The sequence below is a fragment of the Gavialis gangeticus genome, unplaced genomic scaffold (genome assembly GCF_001723915.1).
Source record: "Gavialis gangeticus isolate Ggan-Ray unplaced genomic scaffold, GavGan_comp1, whole genome shotgun sequence".
Taxonomy (NCBI): Eukaryota; Metazoa; Chordata; order Crocodylia; family Gavialidae; genus Gavialis; species Gavialis gangeticus.
In genome coordinates this window covers 2349385-2359243 of record NW_017728965.1, presented here as the reverse complement: position 1 = coordinate 2359243, position 9859 = coordinate 2349385, and the positions used below count along the sequence as shown (strand labels likewise).

Below are 9859 nucleotides of genomic sequence, written 5' to 3'. Positions count from 1 at the left end.
GGAGCGAGCAAGCTATCAACACCAGGCCGGGCTTAATTCCTCCAAGTGGAAAATTCCTTTCTGCGGAGTGTGGATTGTGGTTTAACAGGTTTTAGTCCCAGCCCCTTTTTTTTCCCGTTGAGTCAAAACCTCATCCCTAGGGCATTTGTGTGGATCACATGAGCAGGTATATAAAAATGGAGCCACCCTGCTCCAGCCAGTTAGCACTTCAAGGAACTGAGCGATCGTCTGTCCCCTGGACACAGAAAGACGGAGCGGGACAGCAGAAAGAGCATCCCGCCCTGTGGGTTGAGGCAACCCGTCCATCCCCTGCAGAGCCAGTGTGCAGGTAACAGGCAGGGCTACCCAGGCTCACCGCTTGATCTACCGCTCGGCTCCTTGCTGGGAACTGTTCTGCCTCCCTCTCTGCTCAGGGCTTCCCGCTTCTTCGTCAAGGGCCGCTCCTGCTCCTGCACAACTCACTGGGAGTGTGGGCAGGGAGTCTAATGAGAGCCAGGTCTTTTCCCTGGGGGTCTGGGAAGAGCAACGTCCAGTCAGAGGCAAAGATACCTGGAGGATGTCAGGACAGTGGGTCTGTCTTGCTGGGAAAGCTGCTTTGCATGTGGAGAAAGGGGCCACCCGTAAAGCACTGCTGTGTGGGGGTGGGAGAACAGCTCAAGAGATTACAGTCCAACCATTTGTAATGGGACTCACTGATGCCGAGAGGCAGCTCCCACCGAGTACGGTGGCAGGCCGGCACCTTGGCACGTCCCATCTGTGGCCTCAGGACTCATGTTTTCAGGGTGCCTGATTGTATGCAAAGCCTGTCAGCGGTAGTCTGGTGCTCCTTCCTCTTTGTCAGGGCAGGAAGGAAACTGCACTGAGAGCAACCTTTCAGCTGCACAGCCGCAGGCACAAGGGCAAGGCGCGGCGACGGGCTGGAGCACTGGGGCCGAACACCTCGAGAGCTGGGGGCGTTCTAGCGTCTTCGTAACAGGCTGAATCCACAAAAATGGATCCGGGACAGAAAGATCCCGTAGCTGGATTCTGTGCCTTAGTCCTGGCATCTCCATCGGATTATACGGCTCAGCAGCTACAGGCTGTGAACTCTGATGGAGGGGCCAAGCAAGTCATTTCCTCTAAGCCAGGGATAAAAACCAGACCTCCTAATCCTTGACCTGGTGTCCCAGCTACCAGCCACGCTGACCTGTGCCTTCAGTTAACAAACATATTAAAAAATACATAAAGCCATTCGAGGTGGCAGGGCCGCCACAGCCCTGAAACCTCAGGAGTGATGGCCTCGTGGCCTCAAGAGACCACAGTTCAATGCTTGGCTCAGCTACTCATTTTCCATGCATATTTGGGCAGGCCACAGCTTCTAATAATAAATGCATCTCTACATGGATAAAACCCTTGGACAGTGTGCAGTTGCAGCGTGGAGCCCTGCAGCTCGCCGAGTGTGTTCCCACCTGTGCTGGGAACGGCAGGTGCCCAGCACCCCTGGGGGCTCGGCGGAGGGGGGGCGGCCTGAAGCAGGGAGGGGTTTCATTTGGGACTCTCAGAAGCCCAGTCTGAGCGGCGTCTTTGTGAGGGTCAGGTTTGCCTATCCAGCTCCTCTTCCCTCCCTACTCTCTGCACATCCTTGGTTCTTATCGCTGTTGGAGACAGTTGCTTGGAAACAGAACTTTCCTTGTGCGTGCACGTATGCGTGTGCACGCGCGCGTGTGAGTTTAGTGGTGGGGCCTGGATCTGCACAGAGCAGGTCTAGCATGAAAATGAGGGTTGGAAGGGACCTCAGGAAGCCATCTAGCCCAGCCCCCTGCTCAGAGCAGGACCCACCCCAGCGACATCCTCCTAGCCGAGTCTCAGAAACCTCCAAGGATGGAGGTCCCACCACCACCTCTCTGGGTAACCTGTTCCAGTGCTTTACTGCCCTCCTAGGGAGAAAGCTTTTCCTAATATCCAACCTCAACTTCCCTTGCTGCAACTTGAGACCGTGGCTCCTTGTCCTTGTCAGGAGTTGGACAGGCACCCACCCTTGCCCCCTGGGGGTTCCTGCACCCTCCAGCCTGGCCTCGAGGAAGCCCGGGAGGACCGGTCAGTTTGGAGCTGTCCGTGCCAAGGATGTGCCGGCACGTACACAAAAGGCGCTAGCTTGCCAGGGCAGGCTCGAGCATGCTGGATCCCTCCGATGTGACGCATCTCCACTCTACGCTTCAGCTCTACGCAGCAGAATCGCTCCTCGTTTGCAGTTATCCAAACTGACACTGAGGAGTGAGTCCCTACCCCCAGGGAAAGGGGGCTACGGGGATCACAGCTGGGGCTCTCAGGGAGGCTCCCCCTGGCCCTCCATCTCTCAGCCTGCTCTCCTTTGAGCCCACAGCTCTGTTCCCTGCTCCCATTAGACTCGGTGTCTCTTACTCTCAAGTCCTCTCTCTCTCTCACCCTCCCTGGCAGCGAGACCCTGAGACAACAGGACCCGTTTTGAAAAGGACCCTGCCACAGAAGTAGGAAGCGAGAGCAGAACGGGAGAGGTATGCTCCTCACCCTCTGCACTGTCGCAGCCTCCAGAGCAAGGGCCGGCAATGTTTTCAAAAGCGCCGGCAAGTCCATCTTGTAAGACGTTGGCGTGCCAGGGGCAGATGGCAGGGGAGCCACGAGGGGCCTGATCCTTGTTGTGGCTGTGTAGCCCCTTCCCCGCCATCCACACCAAGCAAAATGTCTTTGAGTGCCACGCTCTGGCACCCGTGCCGGTGGTTGCCTACCCCTGCTCTAGAGAGTCGCAGGCAGGGAAACCCTGCTCAGTCCTTACAGTCTGGCTAGGTGCATGAGGGAGCCTGCACCTGGAGCTGAAACAAGTCAGCAGGGGGGCGTCTCACTGTGACTCCCCAGCACCTGCTGGCATTTTCTTATCATCAAGCCTGTAAATAAGAGAGATAAATAAAGATTCCCAGGCCAGGCTCCACAACATGACTCTCCTTCCCACGCTAGCACCGATTCTCTCTGAGGCCTAAGCTTGTTACTGAGGAATGCAGGAGTGCCCGGAGGTGCTGACTGGGGTCAGGGCCTTGTTGTCGGTGGTGCGGGAGACAGGATGAGCCAGTTCATGCCCTGAAGAGCTCAGTCAAAACAGCTGAAGGACAGGGCCAAGAGGTGTTATCCTCTCTTCCTTGCCCTGAGCCACTTCCCCAAGGTCATACAGCCGAGCTGGGACCAGCACCCCAATCTCCTGAGCTCGGGATAAAGCTTCCAAACCTCCCTGCCTCTGCCCTCACCGTGCCTCAGTTTCCCCAGCTGAGGAAAGCGAGGTGGCGGCTACTAATAATTCCTCCCTGCTGCCTTGCGAGAATGAACTTGTTGCCAAGTGCTTTGCAGATGAAGGGTGTGCGGTATCACTGGCAAAACGATCACCCTATTTTCAGGCTGCTCTCCCTAGCAATAGAGCCAGGTAGGGGAAAGGGGCGGGGTGGGGGGGCACAGGAACCGCGGGATGCGCTATTCTAAGCAGAGCCGGCTCCAAATAGAGGGCTTTTCACAGTTTTTTCGGAGGCGTCAGCAGCTCTTAATACTGTATGAAGCTGTGAATACTGTATGAAGTGGCGGTTCAGTGGGGAGTCAGCCCTGTAAATGTTTCATGCTGGCAGCTGCAGTTCTCCCGGTTGGCTCGGGGCTTGTTGTACGCGCTCGGTCCCCCCGCCTGGAGCTGATGGCGGTGCACAGATGAACAGGAGCCATTAACAGGAGTCTGTGTAAAGAGGCCTACCTTAAGTGGGTGCCCCAGACTCAATCCTGCCCTCTCACATGCCAAGAGGAGTCCGGGATTATTATCTGGCTTCTTTGCTATCAGCCTCCCTGGTGTTAAACAGCCCTGGCCCGGCTCTCTCTCTCGAGGCTCCACCTCCACGGCTGTCATGATACACCGTGCAACGCAGGACCCCTTTCCTACTCTGCTTGTTGCACTTAGTCCTGGGCTGGGGGTTGTGATTTTGCAAAGTGCTTGCTTGATACTTTTATTGCCTGCAGGGCCTGAATGGATATTAAGTCCATAAAACCATCTGTCTGAGATGCTGCGTCTCTGCAGCCAGCCAGATCATTAGACAATCTCAGTAATGGGAGTTGACTGAATTAGCCCAGTGCTGGACTGGTTCTCCCTAAAGGGGTTACTGGAGTTCATGTCAACGCTTAGTGGCTGGTGCAGTCTAGTTGGGGGGCAGCCACATGTGGCTTCTGCCTGGGTTTTATTCCTCCGAGTAATAACGTCAGAACTGCTCCTGCACGACCGCATTTGCCTGTTATTCGTTACATCCGTGGAAACGCAATGGGGTTTTGATCCCTCCCCCCCCCGGTGGCACGTTGAGATTTGGGCTCCTGGAGCAAAATGCAGACAAAGCCACCTGAGCCAGAAGTCAGCCTGGCCTCACTAGGAGCTAACTCCCAAGGCTCACTCTGAATTAACCCACCGGTACTGGTTTGCCTAGACCTAGGCTCTGCCACGCTCAAAATTAGACGTTGGCCTCATTTGAAATTCAGCCCAAACAGTGCCAAAAAGCTTGCAGCAGTTTCTGTGCATCAGGACTCTGGCTTGCCAGCCCTGCCCCTTATGTGTTTAGAAAACAGTTTTATATAGCAACTGGACAGACAGGAGGAGAAAAAATACTTGTTGTGCTGCCTGGCTTCAGGGTTCTCAGAAGGGAAATTTTAGACAAAGCAAATAAACAGGAGGGCTCGCTGCCCTGCCTCGAGCTACAGAGAACAGAGCGCCGTGTTCGTCACACCCGGACTGAGTGCAATTGTCTCACCCAGGACATACAGCGCCGGGTAAGAGTGCCAGCAGAAGTCAGTACTCGTTCTAGCTCCGCTGCTATCCCTCTGTGACCTTGCACAAGCCACTTTCCCGCTCTGAGCCTCAGTTTCCCCATTGGTAAAAGGAAGAAAATGTCATGCGTGTCCCCCCCTGCCACCTTGGAAGAGAAAGGGGAGACTGCCTACCTGCAACGTGCTTTGACGTCCTCAGAGGCAAAGAAGAGACAGCAGGGATGATCTGTTTCTTCCTGCAGAGTTTTGCCATGCTCCGTATCTGCTCCGTGTGAAGGGCTGCAGGGAAAAAAGAAACCACTGGCAAGTTCAGTATAGATATTCCCTTCCCCTCACCGTCAGCATTAGGAGGAGGCCTGAGAATGAGCCGTAAGATCATGGGCAGCCCCAAGCCATCAGAAAGCTGAGCTAGAGCAGGATTTTAAGGATTTTCATCATGCACAAGGCCCTCCTGGCCCAGTTATCCACCCCAGAGTGAGGATGCAGGATGTCCCCATCCAAGGTAGTCTGTGGCCAAGGGAAAAGGAAGCGGCATCTAGGGACTGGGTCTGAGAGGGGCAGGTCAGCAAGAAAGAGCTCCAGTTTTCCCCATTCTGATCCACACCTTTCCACCCTGCCCTTTCAGAGCCGGTGGAGAAGAGAAAGAGATGGAAACACGAGATAAAGGCAGCTGCACCTCGAAGAAGACCACGATGGATCGCAGACTGTGAGTACTTGCCATCCTCGAGTTGTCCTTCCAGGTTCCCTAACAGTTGGTACACTTCCATGGAGTCAGGGCAATCAGGCCTCCCCTCCCACCCTGCCCTGGCTTTTCATCCCTTGGGTCCTGTTTAATGGCTGTGCTGCCCGGATCTCCATTTGCCTGATGCATAAGGCCCAGGTGCTTCCTGGAAGACGCATCTTCATTGCTTATTAGCTCATTCCAAGACTCAGAGCACGGGAAGGTGAGTGCTAGTCTCCTGGGAATGGAGAAAGCTGGATTGTTCCCAGATCCATCCAAGCCTGGTTCGCAGCTTCCTGTGACTTCACTAAGCACACCCCCACAGAAAGCGTCCAAGAAATGCTCAACAAACCGCCCCAAACTGCAGGCTATGGCATCTCAGTGGAGTACAGCTGCCCTTCGGCTTAACCAGGTGTGTTATGCAGGCGTTGCCCTAGTGCTTTAAAACTCTGCTGGTTCTGCAAGGTGACTTGAAGTTATCTACCCGCTGGAGCTCCTGACTGCAGGATGATGGGGCTGAGAAGTAGGTGTAGTTTGAGGCGAAAGGAATGGGTGCTCCGTGGATGCTGATCACCTTACGGCAACTCCTCAGGTCTGTAACAAGGCTCGGGTATTAGCCTGGATAATATCTCAGAGGGTGGAGGCAGAACAGGAGGCTTGCTGTGCCCCTAGGCTGCAAGTCTGCCTCTGTAGGAGGACATGCATGGCGTTTGTTCCTCCAGTACAACCTCTTGTCAACTTCCTTCCTTTCCACAGACAGCATCTGAACTTTACCCTGAGGGTGCAGTGCTTAATCTCCATTCACAGAGCTGACTCAGATCAGTCTGGCCTGTGCTGACAGGGGTTTGGCAGCTAGCACCAGCCTTCCCAGAGGCCGTCGTGCCAGGCTCCGAGGGCCGCGCACCTGGGACAGGCCAGAAGAGGCGAGGGAGAATTGGAGGTTGGGGTATTTTATCAGCATTTCTTGGCCATTTGGATTTTCTTTTGAAATCACTGCGCCATGTAGCTTTAGACGAGGGCCCCAGGAGCTTCTGAGTAACCGAGCACGCAGCCCTGGGACCAGGCAAGGACTCTGGGGGCTCCTGGGCAACTGAGACTATGGTGCTGGATTGGGGGGGAGCTGCTGGGTGACAAAGATGGTCACAGCAAATAATGCTAGGCAGCTTTAAACTGGGCACGTGTGCAGCGAAGGGCACTTCTGGCAGCAAACACAGCCGGGTGCCTTACGAGTGTCCTGATACTTGTGTTACCCCTGGTCTATGCAGAAAGGTTCTGGTGCCCCTTTTGGCATGAGACGCCCCACTTGGACCTGTCGCCTGCTGAACTGTCCAGACACAAAAAAACTCAGCGTCTACATTTGGGTTTGGCATGATCTGACTGGGAGCGAGGGTGATTATAAAGCAGGACAGATGGGAGTCTCTGGGGACAAGTTCAAGAGGCTTATACCAGAGAGAGACATTGGAGCAGGGAGTAAACGGCATTTTAATTACAGCTGTGATAAAACAGGCGGACTCGAGGGGGAGGGGAGGCTGCTGTTTCTGCTTTGCACTGCATCCAGTGACTGACTTCCAGCTGAGGCTGCAAGGGCAGCTTTGGCTTGTCTCCCACTCTTGTGCCAGATAGCTGCCTGGCTGCAGCTGCAAAGAGGCTGGAAGATGGGCCAGAGTTGCAGGTGATGTGGGCTCCGGGGGAAAAAATGTATTGGATGATGGTCTCAATCCATCTGAAAGGAGGGACAGCTAGGAAAGCAGGAGCTCACATACTACCTCTCCAGCTAGCCAGAGCCTTGCTGGAGAACGACTAGAGAAGGGCGACGTCTTACCCAGGCTCCGAGACTGAAATGTCAGTCATAAATCTTTGGCTCTAAATGGAGACAACCCACTTATTTCTGCAGCCTGACTAACTACCAGTCTTGGCCTTTATGGGTCCAGTTCACGTGGCACTAGACAGGGTGAACCTCCTCCTAGCTCTTTGAGCAACACCGAGCCATTCGGTCCCTAGGCAAGGGACATGGAGGAAGCGTGGCATTGAAATAGCCAGCAGAGTGCTTTGCAGCTACAGTCAATGTCTGTGGAAAGATGGGGCCTTTGGAAACGAATCTAGCCCTTCCACTCGGACTCCAGACGAGATGAGACCTCCTGCACGGCCACGGTCCCTCTGCTCTTCTCTGCAGCACCTCCTCATGGAGGAGTGAGCTCCTCCACGGTCCGTCTCGTGCAGCATCTCCTACTGCTTAACAGGGCTACTAGCACTAGCTATGATGCGCAGCCGTTGCTCCGTAGAGGCCAAAACAAGCGGATTTGCTACCTAGCTCCCCACCGTACTTCCTGCTGGAGGAACGGGAAGTGGAGCGGCCGCGAGCGTGCTCCTGCCAGCACTCCTGTTCTGTTGTCTGCTGCGCCTCTGCCTGGGCATCTGCCGTAGCCAGTGCAATGCATCTGACTGCAAGAGCCTGGGGTTGGAGTAGGTGGGTGCTCCCTTGCAACCGGCGCTCCTGCATCGGTCCCTGTAGCATCTCCTGAGGAGAGGAGCTGGGAATGGCAAAGCTGTGAGTTTCCCCGTAGCCTTCCTTTTTCTGCCATTTCCTATAGTCCAACCAGGGGCACCCCTGCAGCACCCCTACTAGGAAAGAAGCCGGGGCAGGCATCCAGTAGCTGCAGCAAGGTGCCCGCTTGACCTTTGCAAACACAGAGCCTGGGTAATGTGAGCAAAAGCCCCAACTGTGCTTTTGTCTGGCTTGAGGCAGAGGGGGTCGCTCAGGAATCAGACGGACCACGGCAGCCGCCAGGAGCTCTGTATGCCAGAGCGAAGCACCTGCTACGAGAGAGCAAATAAGCCAAATCATGCGGCTGGCAACCAAGCTTTACGTGTTCCTTCCCCGTGACCCACTCGAAGGAGGAAGCTGAAAGCTGCAGCTCAGCTGCTTGCTGTTTCCATTCCAGCCCAATGCAGGGGAATAAATAGCTTTTCCCGTGAAGCCGACAGCCTCCTTGCTAGCTCCACGCTCCCTGTGGAACACGGAGACTCGCCCGGGAGCAGCCTATGCCTGGCTTAAAAACCCAAAGGATCCCCCAGACAAGTAGCTCCAGGCTCCTTCTGCTATGGAGAGAGAGATCCCCGTCTTCCGAGTTAGGTGAGGAACTGAACGGGGAGACCAAGCACCGGCCTCGGTGCTGAGGAGGACTGGGGGTGGGGGGAGCTGGGGAAGGAAGCCAGCTGGGCTCTGTGCGGCGCTGCGAGATGCTGTGTGACCGGACTGCAAAGGTGCGACTTGAGGCGAATGCTGAAGCGCTGACGCCAGCTGACGCTGCATTGCATCAGTGACAGACCTCAGAGCGGTTCGGAGGGATCGTGGCTGGGCCTGATCTGAATGGGAAGGGAACAGGAGCCGAGTTATTTTGGTTAGGCACGGGAGACTGAAAAAAAAATAAAAGCCTCGAGAGAGGACAGCGAGCCGTCACATGATGTGGATCTGCTGGGTCACAGCAGCCGGTCCGCGCTGCAAGGAAGCCAAACCGCTTCTCGTAGGCAGGCTGCGGAGATGACGCTGAGTTTTCAGTCTCTCTGCTCCGGCCCCTGGCCGCAGAGCTGGGGGCCGCCGGGGGGCCGGACCGGCTCTGGGGGGCAGCCGAGCCAGGCCTGGGGGGAGCGCTGATTGAAATGGGGGGCGCAGCACCTGCCTCACTGAGGCGGTGGCGGTGGCATGGGCACCCCTCGGGGGCGGGCGTGCGAGGGGGCAGGCAGCCGTGCAAGAAGTAACTGTGGGGCCGGGTGTGAAGCGTGTCCCAGGCCGGGGGGAGAGGGGGCCGCTCCCTTGCGTGTGACGGTCAGGGCCTGGGGACCCCCGGGCATGAGCCTCACCTCTGGCGTGGCACGGAGCAGGGGGCCCGTGCGGGGCAGACAGCAGGGACCCTTCTCCAGCCGCCTCGGCCCACGTCTCCTGCTGAGGGGAGAGCGCCACGCCCGTGTCCGGCCCCAGCCCAGCCTCGGCGGAGGGGAACCGGAGGGACAGGCCTAAGCGAGCCGGGGCGCGCAGGGACGAGGACGTCGGCGCGCTCCCTGACGGCTGAGGCCCCAGCCCGTGTCTAGCAGGGAAGACGGCGACACCCGCGACTTCCAAGTCTCCAGAGCTTGGAGATCTTTAGCCCTGAGCCCGCTCCTGCTCCAGCCCCTGGCCCCGGGGGCAGTTGGCCCTACCCCTGCCCAAGCCGTGCCAGGCCCTCGGCGCTGGCAGTGCACCTGCCCCGGGGCCACGGGCGGCGCGGCCTGCCCCTGCTCTAGGCCTTGGCGGGTGCCCGCGGGGGCCCAGGGAGAGCTCCGGGGGGGCGGGGCCAGGCGGGGGCC

At 56.9% G+C, this 9859-nt stretch overlaps 1 protein-coding gene across 3 annotated transcripts in view; it reads left to right on the top strand.

Moving 5' to 3' along the window:
• The first annotated feature begins 200 nt into the window (after positions 1–200).
• Positions 201–9859, top strand: part of RHOBTB2 (Rho related BTB domain containing 2) — a 35639-nt gene continuing 25980 nt past the window's right edge. Inside the window, exons 1-2 of one of the 3 annotated variants that reach the window (XM_019504275.1) lie at positions 201–328; positions 5420–5500. In XM_019504275.1, the coding sequence (XP_019359820.1) occupies positions 5442–5500 (59 nt within the window). In that variant the 5' untranslated portion in view covers positions 201–328; positions 5420–5441. Of the gene's footprint in view, positions 329–5419; positions 5501–6349; positions 6439–7728; positions 8649–9859 lie in introns of those variants that run through there. The other 2 variants (XM_019504304.1, XM_019504286.1) reach the window with 2 other exon arrangements.